The following is a 21,854-nucleotide window of genomic DNA, read 5'->3' as shown; positions in this document are numbered from 1 at the left end:
CCCCCGAAAGGTTCGCTTTCGGGGGCGAAGCATACCAGTTTTGGGTTCTTCCATTGGGCCTAGCCTTATCACCCCGCACATACACAAAATTCATGGATGCAGGCTCTGGCTCCATTACAACTCCAGGGCATTCGCATTTTAAATTACATAGACGATTGGTTAATACTAGCACAATCGCAAGAGATGGCGCTTCAACACAGAGACATCGTATTAGCTCATCTAGTTTCTCTAGGGTTGAGACTCAACACCAAGAAAAGTGTTCTTTCTCCTTCCCAGAGAACGGGATCTCGGGATCGTTTGGGATTCGATCACGATGCGGGCACAATTGTCTCCCGCTCGAATCGAGATCATTCGGCTAACAATGAGCAAAGTCAGGCTAGGCCAAGATCTCACTGTTTGTCAGTACCAAAAAATGTTAGGTTTCATGGCCTCGGTCTGTGACGTTGTGACGCAAGCTATAAATAGATGAGCCGCAGGTGCATCGTCAGGATATTTTGTCTAAAGAGCAGTCCTGGGACATCATCAGCACGGCAATGCAGTGCTGCAATGCAGTGCAACGCGCGGCCAAGCTTCGCCAACGGGTCTAAGGGCTCACTCCACCAGAGTCGCCGCCTCCTCTGTCCCCTTGCAATTTGTTTGTGATGTGGCAGGCTGGTCCTCTCCGCTCACATTCATAAAATTTTATAGCTTGGATTTTCATGCCACTCTGGGCTCTCACGTCCTTGAGTCGACATCACAAGCTGATGTCTAGGGCTTTCTTGCGTTCTTGTGAGCACACCTACACAGCCGTAAGGAGTCCAGACACCTTCAAGCATGGCGGCGTGGGCATTCTCATTCCCAATGCGCTAAGCAGCGCAGCATCGATTGTAGCTTTTGAAAGGGAACGTTCTGGGTTACTTGACTGTAACCCTGTTCCCCGTAAAAGCGGAACGAGATGCTACGCTGCATTGCCGTGCTGATGATGTCGCAGGACTAGTCTTTAGACAAAATATCCTGACGATGCACCTGCGGCTCATCTATTTATAGCTTGCGTCACAACGTCACAGACCGAGGCTATATTACTTCCGGTCAATTCCATCGTGTTTACACACTATATTCACAGCAGGTCACGATTAAAGATGTTCCCAATGCACTAAGCAGCGCAGCATCTCGTTCCGCTTTTTCATGGAACAGGGTTACAGTCAAGTAACCTGGAACGCTTTAGTAGTGTGATCAGGGAGTGCTGGATGGGCAACAATTCATGACAAATCTTATAACATCACCTCATCAATATGGGTCTGTGATTCCACACCGCTTGCACTGATCTCCAATAAAAAAATATTAACTGATCCTGCTAAATGAATGTATAACTCCAGATAAGCACAAAAACATTACCTCACAATATTTTAACTGAAAAGCTCACTCTTCAAATGCAATAAGAAAAGAAACAAATTCATAAGAAACATTAGTTCTAGAGGTGGGTGATACATTGGATATTACTGGTGGTTATAATACTGATTATATTAATTAAATGTAAAGAAATTTCTTAGTGTTACAAGATCGGATCTTTGAATTTCATTCAGGAAATGTAATTTTAAGTAAGTAATTGATTTAGTTTAAAATTATTAAAAAAAATCTGAGCTCAATATAAGGTATACACGCCACCATTGGCCGGAGTGACTGCGGTCACACCCACTGAGTGGCAAAAAGACTAAACGGCAGTATTGGTTTTCAGTGTATATGCTGTGAAAAACACACAAAACATATCTAAACTGGGAAAGAGCTTTAAGGTTGACTGTACAACTGGATTTAACAATAAATCTGAGGTATATTTTTACAGACTGCAGAAAAATACAGAACAGAGAAGAAAATGGATCACTGCAAATGGATTGCTGCAATTCATAAAAATCCAGCTAACAGGTTTTTATTATAAGAATGTTCTCCATATATTCAGTGTTGGTTCTGGGAACGCGAAAAATTTCCAGTTTTCTAGATGTTATTTTCAGGTGAAACTCAAAGTTAGAATATCGTGAAATTGATTTCAGTCATTCAACTTAAAAGGTGAAGCTAATATATTATATGGACTCATTGCATGCAAAGTGAGATATTTAAAGCCTTAATTTGATATAATTTTGATGATTATGGCTTACAGCTTATGAAAACCTTTTCACAATATTCTAATTTTGAATTTGGGGTTTTCATAAGCTTTAAGTCATATTCATCATAATTATAACAAATAAAGACTTGAAATATCTCACTTAGCATGTATTGAGTCTATATAATATATTAGTTTCACCTTTTAATTGGAATTACTGAAATTAACTTTTGCACGGTATTCAAATTTTTCGAGTTTCATCTGTAAAATTCTATATTCTAGGAAAGTTGATTTGTAACATTCCAAGAACAAAAAAATTTCCAGGTTCCTTAATGTTACTAGAATGTTATTTAAAGGTTAGTGTGATGTTCCTGATCATTCAAACACCTGCTGCGAACAAGCACTGAAAGAAAGAGAAATAAGAACACAAACTACAACTGACTTCAGCCACAGCCTTAGATGAAATCAACTGAAGATAAAATAATACATCAAATCTCTGAAGATCTCAGCAGAGGAGGGTTAAACAAAAAGAGTTAAACCTCTGTTAATTCTCAATAAGAGTGTCTGTAGACGTCTGACAGAAATAAAGTAAATCTGGTTAGTAATAAGTGAAGCTGGTAATGCTGTTTGTGGAGTGTAATATAAGTTTTATCCTTTATTGTGTAAATATATTGCACATACATGTTCCCATATAAATGCGAATGTATGTTCAATTTCAATTTATTTATAAAGCACAAATAAACACAACTTCCATTGACCAAAGTGCTGTACAGAGAATAAAAAAAATAAATAAAACAGCAACAGGACAATTGTTTCAACATTTCAATTTACATACGACAGATCAAATAAAAATGTCTTTAACCTCACTTTAAAGATGCGCAGGGTTGGTGCAGCTCTGATTTCTGGAGGGAGGCTGTTCCAGAGTCTAGGAGCGGCACTAGAAAAAGCCCTGTCTCCTCTGGTCTTAAGTTTTGTTCTCGGAACCACCAGAAGGCCTAGGTTGGCAGACCTAAGAGCTCTTGATGGTTGGTGAACAGTCAATAGGTCCGTGAGGTATGATGGAGCCATCCCATTTAGTGACTTAAAACGAATAATAACACTTTAAAAGTGATTCTATGGCGCACTGGCAACCAGTGTAGTGCCTTAAGGACAGGAGTTATATGATCTCGTTTCCGAGTTCCTGTCAGTACTCTTGCAGCGGCATTCTGGACTATTTGAAGGCGGTTAATGGATGATTCACTGATCTCCACATAGAGCGAATTACAATAGTCTAGCCTTGTAGAGATAAAAGCATGTATAACTTTTTTGAAATTAAACACTGAGAGTATAGACTTAAGTTTTACCAGGGTTCGTAGCTGGTAGAAGCTTGTTTTTACCACTTGATTGACCTGTCTATCCAGCTTCAGGGCACTGTCCTGTACCACTCCCAGGTTTTTGACATGTGGCTTCACATATGGTGTCAAGGTACCAAAGTTCATATTTGTTGTATCATATAGACTGGAAGGTGTAAACACTATAACCTCAGTCTTTTCCTCATTCAAACTTAAAAAAATTTGCGACATCCATGCTTTCACATCCTCAAGGCAATCAGCCATCTCTCCTAGATTCTTTCCATGATTAAGAGGAAAATACATTTGTGTGTCGTCTGCATAGCAATGATAACTCAGGTCATATTTTTTGAAAATAGTACTCAAAGGAAGCATGTATAGAGAAAACAACATCGGAGCCAATGTGGAGCCTTGAGGAATTCCACATGTTAACTTTACTGATGTAGATCGGTAGTTACTAATGTTAACTGAAAAACTCATTTTAGTAAGATAAGACTGGAACCACTGTAAGACTGGGCCTCTAATGCCCACTATGTGTTCTAAACGAGATAGTAGGACATTGTGGTCAACCGTGTCAAATGTAGCACTTAAATCCAAGAGTATCAATACTACCGAATCTCCAGAATCAGTAGCCAGAAAAATGTCATTGAGCACTTTAACAAGCGCCGTTTCTGTCGAGTGAAATTTTTTAAAACCAGATTGAAATATATTTAAAAAATTGTTTTCGTTCAAAAAAGTTTCAAGTTGACATAGAACTACTTTATCTAAAATTTTTGTTAAAAATGGGAGATGTGAAATAGGTCTAAAATTTGATAGATTAGATGAGTCTAAATTTGGCTTCTTTAGTATGGGTTGCACTGACGCATGTTTTAAACGCTCAGGGACAACTCCCAGCTCAAGGCATTTATTTACAAAGTGTAGGAGTGTCGTACTCACTACATTGAACACTTTTTTCAATAGTCGTGCTGGGATAGTGTCTAGTGGTGATCCTGTAGGTTTTAGCTGCTTCACCGTGTCATTTAAAAAAGTCATAGTGATTGGTGTAAATTTACTGAGTCTGCCGGTGTAGTTTAACTGACCTGCAGGGTTACCAGTGGTCAATTGTGTATTATTTCTAATTCCAGCTATCTTGTCTGTGAAAAACTTACAGAACGGTTCACACATAGCTACTGACTCATTCGGGTAGATGGACACAACTGGATTTGTAACAGTATTGATAATATTAAAAAAAGCTCTTGGGTTATTATGGTTCTTATCTATAAGGGTAGATAAATAATTTGCTTTGGTCACTTTCAACTCTTTTTGATATTTTAAAAGAGAGTCTGTAAGCATCTCATAAGAGATCTGTAGTTTGTCTTTTTTCCATTTCCTCTCGGCCCTTCTGCATATCTGTCTCAGGGCTCAGAGGTGGATTTTTGGTGTTTTATTCTCAGTGGCGCTATATGGTCTAAAATAGTACTGCAGATAGAATCAAATTTATCAAGTAGTTCATCCGGATTCAGTTCTGGTGAAGCAAATTCAGGATAATTAAAGAGCTCCTCAAAAGCTTCAGCAAAGGTAATAGAGGTGGCATCAGTGATTCTCCGTGTCTTCAAGCCAGTTTTACAAAGATTTATAGTGTTAAGTGCTAGAGGCATACTGAATGTGATGGGATTATGATCAGAGAAACTATGCTCGCATATCTCAATTTCACTCAGCAATATCCCATAAGACAGAATAAGATCAAGGGTGTGCCCCTTTATATGTGTAGGTCTTGTAACCAACTGCACCAAGTCAAAATCTTCTATTAAATTTATAAAATCTTTGACAAATAAGTTTTGGGGGCAACATATATGAATATTAAAATCTCCCATAATTAAAAATCTCTCAAAATTTGACATAATACCTCCTAAAAAGTCAGCAAAATCACTCAAAAAGTCTTTATGTGGTTTTGGGGGCCAATGGACCACAGCAACAGCAATAGGAGAATTAGAGTCCAGCGTAAGCAGCTGTAATTCGAAGCTGTTGTAAGCAGTTCTTTGTATAGCCCGACATTGAAAACAGTCTTTAAAAATTGTAGCCAAGCCGCCCCCCCTCTTCACAGAGCGGGGTGAATTTCGGTATTTACAATTGGGCGGTAGCAGCTCCGAAAACGGAGTTAAGTCTCCATTTGAAAGCCATGTTTCAGTGATAAATAGAAAATAGTTCACACACTCACAATTCACGGAATGAGTTACAACAGATTTCTTATTCCCAGCATACTTTGCTTCTGAATGTTAAGGGAGAGCAAATGTTAAAAATGAAGTGTTATTTAATGTGTTTTGCTCACTATTAATATAGGGGGGAGATTTGTTAGTTTTTAATGCTCTTATTTTTTTTATTTAAGATGTTTTCTGGTATGTGTGAGTTTTTGGGGTCATTGTGCCAGAACAGCTGATGCCGGAGCGAGGTGAGCGGCTGCTTATATGCTCCGGCAGTCAATTGAAAGATTAGATGGGTTCACTCCTCCTAAAATTACGTTGTGAACTTCACTATATTTTCTTTTCATGAGGGTATGGCCCTTATTTTCCTTTTGCTATTGCTATTGCTGCTAGTGCTACTGCTCCTAACCCTCCTACTACCGCCCCTACTCCTACCACCCCTCCTCCTATCACTGTTAGTGCTGTTTGCCCATAGTCTCTCAGTTTTTGGTTAAAAGCCTCTTGTTCAATCTTTCTCTGGGCTTCTTTAAATATATCATTAGTGTAGTGCTGTCCTCCATTGATCCTCACCATTTTATCAATCTTCTGCAGCAGTTCTGTGACCTGAGAGCGATTACTCATGTCTTCATTGTTGAATGAGTGAAATCTGCCACCGCACTCATCAACAAGAGCCTTGAGATCATTACTTTCACTGATATATTCATCTAATGAAAGCCCCTTCAGAAGATCAGTGTGAGTGAACAGAATGATGGTGTGATGAGAAGCTTTTTCTCCAAAGTTTTTCTGGATCCATTTAACTGTTTTCTTCTCTTCATCTGTGAATCTCACACCCAGTCTGATGACCAGCAGAAACACGTGAGGACCGGGAGCAGACATGTAGATGCACTTCACAATCTCTTTCTTCAGCTCTTCTTCACTCACTGACGTATCATATAGTCCTGGAGTGTCGATCACTGAGATGGTTTTATCCTCCTCCACTGCAGTCACATGTCTTTGACAGTGTCTCGTAACAGACTTAGGGGAAATGCCTTGATTAAACACAGATTTGCCGATGATGGTGTTTCCCGTTGAACTCTTTCCTGATCCAGTTTTACCCAACAGCACAATCCTCAGATCTGATAAAGAGAGAGGAATTTAAAATGTAATTTACACTTTAAGAATTACAATAACTTGCTCATTAGGGGCCCTTTACTCAGTGGGCCTCAAAATTAGATAAAATGACTAAAGTTTATTTTGTGTCCAAGATTTTAGAGAAGGCAGTCCTAGTGCAGTTACAAGCCTAGTTAGATCTGTATGGTATTCTCGAGGTGTTCCAGTCTGGTTTTAAAGCATTTCATAGCACAGAGACTGCACTTATAAAAGTTTTTAACAACCTTTTAATTTCAGCAGATTCTGGAGATTCTACAATTCTGATGCTTTTAGATCTCACGGCAGCATTTGATCCGGTTGACCACAGTGCTCTTATCTCGCGTCTCGAGTACAGTGTGGGGATTAAAGGCACTGCATTAGAATGGTTTAGATCATATCTCTCAGAGAGAGTGTTTAAAGTTGGGTATGGGGGCTCTACTTCACCCGCAGCACCAGTCACATGTGGAGTACCGCAGGGCTCTATTTTGGGACCGATTCTCTTCTCCCTTTACTTGCTTCCTTTAGGATCCATCTTAAAAAAGCATAACATTAGTTTCCATCTGTATGCAGATGATTTACAAATCTACCTGCCTATAAAAAGTAAGGGTGAGGATTCGATAAAAAGGCTGTTAGATTGTTTTTATGACATTAAAGCATGGATGGCTTTAAACGTTTTACATTTTAATGAAAGTAAAACCGAAATTATGATTTTTAGACCTAGCAGTTCTACTAGCATCTCCAAATTGGACCTGGGACCCCTGACGCCCTACGTCAAGTCTATGGTAACGAACCTTGGTGTAAAGATGGATAGTGATCTTCACCTAGAGAAACAGATAAACTCTGTTGTAAAAACTAGCTTCTTTCAACTTAGGCTACTTACCAAATTGAAGCCATTTTTATCTTTTAAAGATTTGGAGAGGGTTATACATGCTTTTAATCACCACTCGCCTGGATTATTGTAATGCTTTATATATAGGAGTTAACCAGGCCTCTCTCTCTAGATTGCAAATAGTTCAGAATGCTGCCGCTCGACTCCTTACAGGAACACGTAAACGAGAGCACATTATGCCTGTTCTTGCCTCTCTTCATTGGCTGCCAGTTTGTTTTAGAATACAGGTTAAGATTTTATTGTTTGTTTTTAAATCCTTTTATGGTCAAGCCCCAGCTTACATAGATGATCTACTGAAGATACATGCTCTTCTGAGGTCATTGAGGTCCGCTGACCAACTACTCTTATCTGTTCCTAGAACATGACTTAAAAATAAGGGAGATCGAGCATTTCCAGTCGTGGCCCCTAGGCTGTGGAATGATCTGCCTATGTGTGTCAGAGTAGCTCCCAGCCTTGACATTTTTAAATCACGACTTAAAACTCACTTTTATTCATTGGCTTTTAAATCAGTCTGAGAGTTATTTTCTGTATTTTATTTTTCTAGTTTGTCACTTGTTTAACTGTGTTTTTTGCTCTCATGTCATGTGTTTAAAATGTGTCTGAAATGATGTCAGTGTCCAGCACTTTGGCTAACCTCGGTTGTTTTAAATGTGCTTTACAAATAAAATCGTATTGTATAAAGATAAGAAAGAACTAGTATATAAAATAAGTTAATTAACATTATTTTAATTGACCAATTATTTTCCCATCAAAGAACCAGGGTTTCAATTGCTTAGAAAAGATATATTGTACGAGGTCAGCTAATTTAAAAAGTGTGATTTACGTCATAGTAATGGTACACCATTAGGATAATTCATGGCCAGGTGGTGGTGGTTCTTTGCCTCGATATCGTATATTTTAGATATATTATATCTTATAATCTTAAGATTATATATATATATATATATATATATATATATATATATATATATATATATATATATATAATATACAATATTTAGCCATAGATTATCACTTACATATATATAATTTACCTTTTTTTTTTTTACGTGAAAATCTCTCAGAATTAAAATAAATAAAACCACAAATGGCTAAATATTTACCCAATTTTATGAGCGAACTTTCTCTAGCAATCTTCTGTATCAGTCCTTCCATCTCTTTCTGACTTTCCACCTGTTTCCTGAGATCTCGCTGGTCTGCAGAATCCTTCTCTCTCAGATTCAGTTTCACTTCTTCTTTCATTTCCTCCTTCTTCGGGTAGATCTGATGGCTGTAGTTCTGTCCTCCATAGTTCTTCACCACTTCATCAATACTCTTTAAGAGCGTTGAGATCTGGTAGGGATCACATTCACTTCTGCTGTTTATCACGTGATATCTTCCCCCAAAGTAGTTCAGCAGCTCTTTAATATTTTCACTCTCAATGATTTGAATCCATTCTTTCCTGGATATTTTGTCTCTTCCAATAAACAGCACCATAGTGAACCGCATAGCTTGAGCGCCGAAGTTCTCCAGGATTTGCTCCACAACGTTCCTCTGCTCCTCTCTGCAAGTCTCCAGGTTTATGATGAGCAGGAACACGTGAGGAGCGGGATCGGAGAGATCCAGGCTCTTCATCATCTGCTTCTGCAGCTCTTCATCAGTCAGTTGAGGGTTGAAGATTCCTGGAGTGTCGATGATGGAGATGTTTCTGTCTTCTACTCTTCCTCTCTGTATCTCACTCTCTCTGGTTCTGCTTTCTTTAAATGCCTCTCGACCCAGTATTGCATTTGCTGTTGGACTCTTTCCAGCACCAGAGACTCCCAGAAGCACAATCCTCAGATCATTTACATCATGTTGTTCATCAGGCTCTGTGAAAGAGAACGTCACATTAATTCGCTTTTTTTTAACATTATTTAGACCCACCTGAGACTCTGTAGGCAAGGGCTGGTGAGCTAGTGCCCTCTTATGTCACAGGGCCCCACAACGTCCAATAGGAAAATTCAACTGCAGTAGCCACCCCTAAAACAACTTTTTAGGTAATGATTTGTAAGCAGGCCCGGATTGGCTAATCGGGAGCACCGGGACAATACCCGGTGGGCCGGTCTGTTTTATTGGCCAGGAGGGCCGGTGTTGTCATGGCACTGGGTTGAATGCTTTCCCTATAGGCTCCAGTCACAGCGCAGCCCCACTATTTTATTATTATTTTCTCGCAGCCCCACAAAAAATAAAGTCAGTTGTTAGAGATGTGCGAACAAAAAATAAGAGATACAAAACATGGATAATAGGCGCAAAGGCGGCGCTGAAAAGGCCAGAATAATAAAAAATCTCTAGAAACTCAAGCGGCCAAATAGCCTATGAGTCAGAGCCGTACCCACCATTGAGTTCTCCGATTTTTCTGAGTGTATAACGTTCTGAAATAATTGCCTATTAACTCTAATTTAGTGCTGACATGATTTGCATATCGCAACGATAACCGACATTCTCATCTGAGCTGCTTCAGCGCTCAAACACCCGCTCGTCAAATGTTTGAGATGACCGATCAAAGCAAGTGGGATTTATGTTCACAGAAGCGCGAGCCGTGGCCGCGCGCGAATCCCAGCGCGACGCTTCACGAGATAAGATGCAAGTAAACTAAACAGCTGTTTTACAATAGAAGTTGTAAACAACCGACATAAATAATCAGTTTGCAAAGACTGTGTCAATCAAAGCTCAGCTTCGGGAAGGGGAGATTTACAGGTAGCCTAAAGATAAAGAGACTGAGATAAGAATGAGAGAAGGAGATGGAGATGGAGATGGAGATGACAGAGGAGAGCAGGTAGAGAAATAGCCTATTGCATACTGTGCCCAGAATGAGAATAACTTTATTACAATGGATTCCTATTTAACACAGATATAGCCTACATAGCCTATGTTCTTTGACAATGCCAGTGGAAAAATAATTTGCCCCTGAACCCCCTAGCCAGATCACTTTTGGGACCTTTGTATTTATAAAACCCTGTGTACGGCTATTGCACTGAATATAAAATTATATTTTTGAAAAATACAATGAATTACAAGGCTGTACAAAACAGTGCACTATTGCAGACTTATATACTGAGGGTTTAATTACATTATTTTATTATAGTCAGTCGGAAACTAAAGTGGGCCGGTCTCAGGCATGAAACTCCAGGGCTGAAAATGAGTCCCACTCCGGCCCTGTTTGTAAGACTGGGGCTTTATTAATGCTGCACAGTTTTTGACATTTGGGTATTAAGTGTTTTAATTCTACAATATATGGTGTAAAAGCGTCTGAGTGCTGCCCTCTTCAGGTTTCCTTTCAAGGAAGATAAGTTCAGCTAGTTCCTTGTTCCTGTTTGTGATCGTCAAGCACACTTAATTTTACTATTTATTATTTTTCTTGAGAAATGCATACTAATTTTAAGCTTATTTAATGTTATTGCATCTACATAGGTATGCTATGCATTTACTTCGTGTTATGGCGATTTTAACATGATGTAAGAAGAAAATACACAATCATTTTCAAGTAAAATTGAGTTTCTGCCTACTAATAAATTAAAATAATATTACATTTAATAACAAATCTTTCAAAAAAATGGAGACATACAGTATTTCATTCCTTTCAGGAACAGCTGGTAAACACTAAACTAGTGTGATAATATAATTTCAAGTATATTTGTGCCTTACACGTCCTTATACTGAGGTGATGTAGTGTGTCTTCTGCTAGTCCTTCATCGTTCCAGTGAAAATTGAAATTAACTTAAATAAACAGGTTATTAAACAGTAGGGGTCATGTGAATATGAGTATGATATGAGATAAGTCGTTGCCAGACTGAATTCACTCATAGGCTACTGGTCTTTTTTAGCTGAGTTGAAGATTACCAGACTAACATGTGTGTTTGGAAGGGATGTAAGTTATAACTCAGCCTGGATGTAATACACTATATTTGCTACAAGATGTTGATCTGACAGTATCAGGTTGAACAGTGTTTACAGTCAGCACGATGTATACTTGCAGTGAACTTTAGCAGGACTTCCATCTACTGGACATAGTAAGTAACGCTTTCAAATTGACTATATAGTTATAGTTATAGTATAACTTATTGAGGGCCTTTTTCACACTATGCGTCACTAATAATAAGTTCATCCATTTTCTCCTTTACATGAATGTGACTGATGCTTGTTTGTTTATCTCTATTTACTGTTTTTTTAACTGATCATGTTTGTTTTCATGTTGTTCTCTGTGTTGAAGCTTAAAATATTTTTTTTTTTGCATAAGAAAATGTAATTTATGATAAATATTAGAACTTATCCTGCATAATATACAGCATTAAATACTTACTATATATAATCAATTACATTATCACATCATTTGGAGCATCAGTTACCGCATCAAAACAATGGAACTTTTTCTGCATTTTACTTCTGCATTAGCATAATAATTTTTTTATGGCCTCATATATCACATACTAACATACAAGACAAACAGAAAACCTTTTTTTTTTTAGATTCCTCATGTGAGAAGAGAAAAATCAAACATTGAAATGCTCATTTAATATCCTAAAACATCAGTAAACTAACTGATAAATGTTTCACAGAGTCAAATCATTTAATGGATTTACTGTTGAGGAGATGAAAATCTGACTTCTGCCTACCACACACACACACACACACACACACACACGCTTTTTCACTGATGGATTACACAGAAAATAACACAAACATCCCAAAATCTATTTAAAGCTGCAGACTTCTTGATCTTCTATTATTCATATGTGCCTATTTGTGTTTGCATTTATTTAATGTTATTTAGTGCATGGGTTTGATCTCATTTTAAATGAATGTTTAAGAGGAAAAGAGCAACTTGATTGTCAGAATCATAAAGAACATATTAGATGTTACTGAATATTTCATCTATTTAATACAAGGCCTGATATATATCTGTGCCCTTTTTTGAGGCAAACAATGATTTTAATCGTGTTAAAGGCAGCGATATTACAAAAACACTTATGTTTGCTTCCAATTTATGCTAAAAAGTCAGTAAATTTAAACTTTAATGAAACCTGCGTGTGTATCAGTCAGTTTGTGGGACTCTCAGTTCTTAAACGCTCCTTGAAATGCATAATTCATAAATAAATCATTGCTTAATTTGCTTAAGCAGGAAGAGATTTGATTCTGATATGTCATACACGTTGAACATGTTAATATTTTACATAGGATATGCAGATATTTTGTTGTTAAATCCAACATTACCAGCACTCTTCGCTATTTTGCGTTCAAGGACCATTTTGTCGTTCTGCGACACGGACACGGAAACCGAAACCGAAAGTAAAAAAACGAGCACGTGACGAAACTCATCCGCGAAACTTACGGTCATCATGACAGTCCGAGGACATCAGCGCCATAACAGTCTCAAACACATTTATCCTCGTACACACTGATCCATTTGGAGCGTTTCAACGTTTAAAACCAGGTTAATTTCCAATAGATAGATAGATAGATAGATAGATAGATAGATAGATAGATAGATAGATAGATAGATAGATAGATGATAGATAGATAGATAGATAGATAGATAGATAGATAGATAGATAGATAGATGATAGATAGATAGATAGATAGATAGATAGATAGATAGATAGATAGATAGATAGATAGATAGATAGAAGCTACCTATGACTAGCCATTTGCATGTTTCAAATTAGGCTATTATGGTGTGTTGTATGCAAACAACAGCATTGTAGTGTACACTTTATTTATTTAGCCTTTACCTCAGATTACATGTATAACCAAATGATCATCTGCAAGTGTGTGTTCTGCTCTTGCAATGGGTTGTCTCAGATTTCGCGATCTAGTTTGTGCTCACCTTTCTTTGAAAAGAAGTCAGTTACCAATTGTTTCTCCTCATTTTGTTTTCTTTCCTTCTCCTGTCTTTCCTTTTCCTTTCTTTTTTGGTGGGTTGATTTTGCTTTCTTTGAGAAAGACATTTCCACAGCAGAAGTTTGCGCTCCACCAGATGCTCAACTAACAGTAACTGACAGAAACAAAGTGCGTGCAGATGGACGAAACCATTTGCGCATTAGCAAGGGGTGGGACCGTGAAACCTTCTTAGATAGTCTTTACTTTTTTTGTATACAAAATGTGGTCAGTCAGTCAAAGTTATTCCGCCAATACACTAACTTTACATTTCATCTGACATTCATTATGAAATTTAATTAGGAAATGAATATTTCCAGGTAAAATAAAATATATTGCAGGCCATCTCTCCCACTTGGGGCCCTGGTAATCAGTACTGGTTTTACCACGCCCCTGGATAGAAAGAATAGGCTTGTTTGATGCGCCTCGCCTGAAGTGTAGTCGAGAGTAGCGGCTGCAGTGATGGGAGGAGTGAAAAAAGCACAGTTCTCTCTTCTCGGAGTGTATCAGACACCAACGAGATCAAAGGCGGATATCGCGGGATTCACGCTCGTGCACGGTGTTGCTAACAAACTGGATGTAATTTAATTAACTGTCACCCCCCTTTTTGAGAATGGACATTAAAATGCTAAATTCAAGCTTAAATGGTTGTAATTCAAGAATGCTTTGGAGCATAGACCTAACAACAGGTCTTGTTTTAAAGGGAAAAAATAGCAGATTATTGCTGAAGTGAAAGCACTTCAAAAAATTTAAGTAGCCTATATGAAAAAGTTATGGTACATAAAAAGTACATTAAATCAAATATAATTTATTTAATATTTTTCTTTTATATAAAATATATATTTTACAAAATAGTTTTTACTATAAAATTACTATAAAATCAAAGCCATATATCTAACCAAGTTGATATCACAAAAATTGAAGTTCCCATGAGATTTTGTTTAGGCGTATTACCAAAAATAGCCTCCGGGTGTCCTTGAATTCCATTGAATTTAACTGTATGCATTCTGCCATAAAAAATGAATACATTTCTGTCCAAATATCACTTCTGTCACAAAATATGGAACCTTGAGACTCCCTTTCTGACAATATGTGTTTTGTCAAGATTAGAAAATATTTTGATCATAAATTATGAAACATAATGATGCCCAAAAGGGAAGGAGCCTGATAAAATAATTTAGAGTACTGTTTCTATGGTAACACAATGTTCAATTTCAAAACAGTTTTCACAGGATGAGTTCTGAGATCGTAAGCTTTCAAATGATACCTAATTTATGATAACTACTAAAATATGTAATGTAATAAAAAAAAGGAGATAAAAAAAGATAATATTATATTTTAGAGGATAATGTATATATTATACTTTTTAGAAGATAATATAATTTTATAATTTTTTATTGACAAATACTAGATTATGTGTTTTCTTATGAAATTTTAGCATGAAAACCAACATTTCAATTATTAAAAGTGTGTGTGTCGACTTTTTGTGACAAAAGTCAGAACTCCTGTTATGATGTAGATTTTTTTGAGATGCGCTTTTGTCATAAATTCATCTATTACTGTTCCTGCATAATTTGTAACAAAAAACAGTGCATACCAAAGACGTGTTTATCAATAATTTCTTACTTTAATTACATATGTTTTATAAATATTTTTTAATAAATATGACAACAATCAAATAACCCATATAGAGATCACACTGTCAGAGAGTTTGGGAATACTCACACATAATTTATACAAGTAAAAACACGAAATCAAAATCATTTTAAAAGAGAAAAATACATCACGGTTGTTTAAACCAATGAGCATTAAGCTGTGTCGTCAGCAAGTCGTTTCCCAGCGTACTTTTGATCAGCGCAGTCGGTGGAGAGCAACTGCGTGCAACTGCAGAATCCGACACGTATGGCTTGCGCTCGCGAGAGTTTTTTGACATACGTTAGCATGACATCAGAGCCAGGCGGACGCACTCGGACACATTTCTAACCGACATGCATCTCGCGGTGATCACCGGTGATCGGTTTTGCGCAGATTTTGCTCATCTCAAACAAGCCTATAGATAGACTCTGACTTTTTGTTAATATGACAGCTTAATCTTAAATATATAAGCACATTTTAATCACAATAACGATAGCCTCTCTCGATTAATTTTAAATAATCGTTGTGATAATTGCCCGCTAGTTATTTATCCTGACACGGCTTTTTTAAATTTGATATTTGCATTATCTTGCATTGGGAACAAGTCCCTACAAGCAGAGATGGTCTTACGTACATGAGGGAGACGAGAGGGTCTGTATCTCTAACCATAGGAGAAAGCATAACGGCTAACTTGATCATGTGACGCAGCTCAGCCTATCGTGTAATGGCAGTGACGTCAGCGTCATAGGCGTCACTAGGCCCTTTTAACAGTGCCGAGCAGAGCGCACGTCAGAAACAGAGGACAGGGTGTGTGCGTGTGTGTGTTCATCTGAGCCTCATTGGTCTGTCACTGCTCGTCAATATCAGAATATTTGAGATGACCAATCAAACTAGGCGGGCTTTATGTTCACAGAAGCTGCTGAGCGCGAATTTTAGCAGAGCGACTCGACGCGCTTCAGTTTATGGTCGAGTGCGAGATAAGATGTAAGTAGCTAAACTAAAGATTTCATATTTGACCGTTTTTAGGTCATAAATGTTAAACAAATCACAAAAATGATCAGGCAACCTAATAAACTTTTGTCTATTTTCGCCATTTTGAACTGAAAATAGGCCTATGTAACGACTTATGTAATGTACTTAGTTTACTGTCATTGTGAGGGGACAAGACACATTAACAAAGCCGTTTTCATCATGTTAGGCACAAGATTAATAATGAATGTGTACATATTGAGAATTATTTTAATTTGTAGCCTTCAGTAAATTAAAAAACCTCAGCTTTAGGAGGGGAAGAGACAGGGCAAGATGAGGAGACTGAGAGAATAAGAAAGGGTGATGGAGAGAGCAGGTATTGACAAATAATCTACTGCCCGCTAACATGGTTTTAAAACTATTTCTTATCCTTTTTTTGGCCTTTAAACGTCTTGAAATACACATATCAGAGAGAAAAAAAAATTGAACCCTCTAACAACCTCAAATGTAGGACCTATTTGATTATAAAGCCCTGTATTAGGCATAAGATCAATCATGCTTGTGTAGCCTATATTGTGAATTAATTTAATAGTTATTTACCTAGCTTTCCTAGTCGCTTTCAGTAAATGAAACTTTTTACGCTTTCAGTAAAAAGTCTGAGAATATGATTCTTAGGCATCAGTTGACCCATATGTTTACTTTCTTCACTGACAGACAAAAATGAAAAGCCTATATCAGTCAAAGCTCAGCTTTAGGAAGGGAAGAGACAGGGCAAGATACTGTCACACAAGATAGTGTGATGTTGATGAGGAGAGAGAAATATCAACTGCCCACTGACATGGTTTTAAAGCTGTTGTTATCCAATTTGTTTGGCCTTCAAAACATCTTAAAATACACATTATGCAGATATATGGAAATCAAAATGTTCTCGGGGGAAACCCCCCCCAAACCCCCTAAACTAGTCTACCTCACATTCAGGACCATTTTACCTCGCATTCGTCTACCTCGCATTTATGATTATAAAACCCTGCCATATGCATGTTAATGAAACTAGGTAATAGTGAGCAGAAAGTGTTACTTTTTTTAAAAGTTGGGGGCTTAGCCCCCCTAAAATGAAAATCCTAGAATCGTCCCTGGTCAGCGTTATTACAGTCAGTTACAGCTTACGTTAATCAGTTTCATGTGGATTATTAGCGTGTTGGTCTTGTGAATAAATGTTCTATATTTGGTGTGTTATCGCTAGTTTAGGTACAGTAGGACTGCATTGTTTGTGGAATGTGCAAAAAAGCGCGAATATATCTATATGCTGCAAAGTAGGCCTACTAGTCACTGCAAGGTGCAAAAAAAAATAACATTTAAGGTTACACTAAAAACTTAATTGTAATTTACTACATATTTAAGTAATTAAAATTATGTTTACCATCATTCATTAAAAAGTGACACTTGATCCTAAAGAATTAGTCAATTACAGGCCAATCTCGAATCTGCCTTTTTAGTCAAAGATACTAGAAAAAGCAGTATCCTCACAACTGTGTTCCTTTCTAGAAATAAATTATATCTGCGAGGATTTTCAGTCCGGATTTAGACCGTACCATAGTACCGAGACAGCTCTCGTTAGAGTCACAAATGATTTGCTCTTATCATCCGATCGTGGTTGTATCTCTTTATCAGTGTTACTTGATCTTAGGGCTGCATTTGACACTATTGACCACAACATTCTTTTAAATAGACTCGAACATTATGTTGGCATTAGTGGAATTGCACTAGCATGGTTTAAATCATACTTATCTGACCGTTATCAGTTTGTAGCAGTAAATTAAGAGATGTCTTATCTATCACAAGTTCAGAATGGCGTACCACAAGGCTCAGTACTAGGACCGCTGCTGTTCACTCTGTACATGCTACCATTAGGAGATATCATTAGGAAACATGGAATTAGCTTTCACTGTTATGCGGACGATACTCAGCTGTATATTTCTTCAAAACCTAACGAAACCTACCAATTCACAAAATTAACGGAATGCATAGCTGATATAAAAAATTGGATGACTAGTAATTTTCTACTACTTAATTCAGAAAAAACAGAGATTCTAATTATTGGACAAAAAACTTCCACACGTAATAACCTAGAGTACTGTCTAACACTTGATGGCTGCTCTGTTAAGTCTTCGTCGTCGGTTAGGAACCTGGGTGTGCTCTTTGATACCAATCTTTCATTTGAAAGTCACGTGTCTAGTATCTGTAAAACCGCATTTTTCCATCTTAATATATCTAAATTACGTCATATGCTTTCAATGAATAATGCAGAACAATTAGTTCATGCGTTCATGACCTCAAGGCTATTATTGTAATGCTCTACTGGGTGGTTGCCCTGCACGCTTAACAAACAAACAACAGCTAGTCCAAAACGCAGCAGCTCGAGTTCTTACCAGAACCAGGAAGTATGACCATATCAGCCCCATTCTGTCAACTCTGCATTGGCTCCCTTTAAAATATCGTATACATTTAAAAATGTTGCTGATTACTTATAAAGCACTAAATGGTTTAGCTCCGCAGTACTTGAGCGAGCTCTTACCGCATTATAGTCCTTCACGTCTACTGCAATCTAAAAATTCTGGCCAGTTGATAATACCTAATATCAAAATCGACAGCTGGCGGTAGATCCTTTTCCTATTTAGCACCAAAACTCTGGAACAGTCTTCCTAACATTGTCCGGGAAGCAGACACACTCTTCAAGTCTAGACTAAAAACAGACTAACAGACTAAAATCTCTTTGGCCTAGCATACACATAACACATTATAGACTTCTATAACTCAATGTTAGGCTGCATAGATTCGATCAGCCGGGACCGGGAACACTTCTGTAGTAACACTGACTTTGAGTATAAATTGGGGAAATTAGCACTCAAATGGGAAATTAAATAATCATGGTTTTGATGAATATTATTTGCATACGCTCTAAAATGGTTCTAAATATGGGCTTGTATCGCCTTGAACCTATATGAATATGTATCCGATTTACTCGTGATACTAATTCATAAAGGGAAGGGGAGTGATTTTAATCAGTCGTACTTGAAAATACCACTTTAACCACTAAGGCGTATACATATAATATTTACCTCAACACTTCGATCCGTCTAGCTCTTGGCAAGCAAAATCACATCCATCTGGCCATAATGGAGATGATTTACCTCCCACGTGATCGGATCGGCAATATTTAAACTATGCAATGTTTAAAAATGTGGTAGAGCGTTTTTAAGAAGGTAGCATAGAAAATCGGATTTTCAGGTGAGTGAGGTATGAGAGAGAGTACACAGTTTAAGGAAAACTTTCAATAATCAAGGGACCAGAGGATGCTCAGACAACCTTAACTAGCGTTGTTTCAAAGATCAGATCAGACTTAGCCTACTGTGTTGTCGTGTGGATAGTCGTCTGGTACTCGTGTTGTTTCTTTTTGGAACCTCGCGGGCTTCCGGGTTGCGTGCGTCCGTGGTTGGTTTGACGCAGGGTGGAGGCGCTAAGCTTTCGTTCGTTAAAACGCTGGATCAAGGAAGTAACTTTAAACTTGTATAAAAATAAAGACTTAGTCTTAGAAACGGAAAGTAAACGGAGAGCAAGGCTCTCTGAAGCTAAGTTAAAGCTATGAGTTAGCGAACCTAGCCGTTAGACTAGAGTTTGGAGACTAGAGTGGAAAACTAGAATTGAAGAGCGGAAGTGAAGAACTAGAGAAAGAACTAACTAACTTTGGCTCGTCTCCAAAATATGAATGAACCCGGAGCACGCCCATTCTGAGTCTGGGAGCCAATCACGAGTGGGAATTTTGTGGCGCCAAGATTTCCTTTGTCTGAACGTCACGCCTATTCAGCGCGTGGGGAGGCCCGGAGTTTTATTCTGACATTATTCTACACTTCAATAAATGTTTCATAATGCATAATAACTTGTTTCTCAAAACAGATTCGAATTCGTCTAATTTCCTGATTTGCGACCATACCAAATATGCTAGAGTTTAGATAATGAAAAAGGGAACTATAATGATTTTTAGGTATTATGCGTTTCTATTGGTTGTTTTAATCCGGCAAAAGCGCATTCTACGTCAGATTCTGCATGCTTGTTAATCGCCGTTTCAAACAGAATGTTGCATTCTCACAAAACAACGTTTTTCTCACTATTAGAATTCTGTGCGTGTGTGTGTCTGCTGTTGCCCCCACCGGGCGTGTGTGTGTGGGACGGGCGAGATACGTGTGTGACCTGTTTGACCTCCTGGGGTGTAAAACATGTTTGCGTGTTCGGCTTATAACAATACATGAAAGGAAATCTCACTGCGGGCGTCCCTGTGAAATAAAACAGACGCGATAATTAAATTAAAGAACCCCGGGATGTATTCTCTTATCTACGCACAGAATCAGCTAAAAGCTTTCAGCAAACGTTAATGTGTTGAAAAAGAAGGGAAGACACTATGGAATGCAGTAAATCACAAAACCTGTTTCGTCTGAGTTTAGCAAAATGTCAAGAAACCTTTTAGTCCTGCAATAAGTCAACAAAATAGAACATGTATGCCTTATCTATCAACATCTGGCGATGGTGCTACACTTCCCATAAATCCTGATGTACTTGGTACATCATAAGAAGGATGGTGTCTTTGCTAATTTTAGTGTCTCTGTTTATCCCAAGGTTTACCGAAGTCCACCGGATCCAGGCCGTATCCAGATCTGATGAAGGACCAGCACCTGGACACGACGACACCGCAGTCCTGAGGTGTCCACTAGTCTCTCCCCTGTGAAGGCCTTCTTCCCTTCACCTCTGTACAGATAAAACATTGTCGGGATCATTCTGGTTCACGTGGCTATGCGGAATTGATAACAAATTCTGTATTGTACATTTTTCAAGGCATGTATCTTGGAACTTATTTCATGGTTTGCGTTCTCGAGACACCAGGCACTGTTTTGTGTAAATGAGCGGCCGGATCGCATTAAGGGTTTTCTGTTAGAACAGTGTCGTGTTAGCGGCCTCTAAGTTAATAACTAATGATCGTTGCGAGGAAGTGAATCAATCAAATCTAACTTTAGCTGGACAATAACTTTATTCTCGAGCTGCTGTAAAGCCAAACATAACTTCCCAACTAAGCACCACAAAACAACAAAAAGCCTGAAAGAGCAACTCTCTGAGAACGCCTGTCTCTAAACTAGCCGAGGTGCAGTTCCTTGTTTAGTAGTTCAGGTTGTGTAGAGTCTCTGTGTGCGTGACGTACAGTCAGTGTGTGTTTCACACTCTTAACACTCGTCTTCTGTGACATTACCACATGTGACAGTACATTGAGCTGAGGTGCTGGTTGCTGAAACCACGCCCCCAAGCTCGACGTTTTTCTGCTGTAAAGTTGGGCATTTTAACATGGGGGAGATACAGATTTGACTCACTTTAACATCCAGCCTCCAGTGGCCAGTCGATGAAGTGCAGTTTAACTCACTTCCGTGTTGGTTTCAAGAGAGAGACAGAGAGGTTGCCGCTTGAACATTACACAATCTTCCTGTTCAGAACGAGCACCTCTGGTTAGCGGTGTGTGTTTCCTCTGATCATCTGACTGCTTTCCTCTCCGGTATCAGTCGTGTAGAGATCCTGAGAGAGATCTGGATCTCAGCTTCACTGAACCGCTGTGGGAGGAACTTCAATGAAGAATGTGACTAGTAACTAGCAGTATTTTTACTTGTATGGATACAGATACAGATAGGCTACAGATATAGATATAGATATACAGATACAGA

General features: G+C 38.1%; 1 protein-coding gene across 2 annotated transcripts; it reads right to left on the bottom strand.

Annotated features, from left to right (window-relative positions):
- Positions 1–2,709: 2,709 nt before the first annotated feature.
- LOC306999851 (GTPase IMAP family member 6-like) lies at positions 2,710–13,631 on the bottom strand. 2 transcript variants are annotated; one of them, XM_079614906.1, is made up of 3 exons: positions 13,442–13,631; positions 8,703–9,446; positions 2,710–6,697 (listed from the first exon to the last, which is right to left on the bottom strand). In XM_079614906.1, the coding sequence occupies exons 1-3, from the start codon at positions 13,560–13,562 to the stop codon at positions 5,943–5,945; spliced, it is 1,620 nt and encodes a 539-aa protein (XP_079471032.1). In that variant the 5' UTR covers positions 13,563–13,631; the 3' UTR covers positions 2,710–5,942. The 2 variants fall into 2 exon arrangements, with proteins under 2 accessions (XP_079471032.1, XP_079471033.1); XM_079614907.1 differs by lacking the exon at positions 13,442–13,631 and adding an exon at positions 12,198–12,212.
- Between the last annotated feature and the right edge of the window lie 8,223 nt (positions 13,632–21,854).

The sequence above is a fragment of the Phoxinus phoxinus genome (assembly GCF_949152265.1).
Source record: "Phoxinus phoxinus genome assembly, chromosome: 1".
In the NCBI taxonomy this organism is placed as follows: Eukaryota; Metazoa; Chordata; class Actinopteri; order Cypriniformes; family Leuciscidae; genus Phoxinus; species Phoxinus phoxinus.
Note: the sequence above shows the minus strand (reverse complement) of the source record. Positions and strands in the feature narration are given on the sequence as shown.

Coding starts and splice junctions, on each gene's coding strand:
- LOC306999851 (XM_079614906.1), bottom strand. CDS start 13,562: ATGTCTTTCTCAAAGAAAGCAAAATCAACCCACCAAAAAAGAAAGGAA. Junction 9,447..13,441: donor TGACTTCTTTTCAAAGAAAG/GTGAGCACAAAC, acceptor TCTCTTTCACAG/AGCCTGATGAACAACATGAT. Junction 6,698..8,702: donor AAGTTCGCTCATAAAATTGG/GTAAATATTTAG, acceptor TCTCTTTATCAG/ATCTGAGGATTGTGCTGTTG.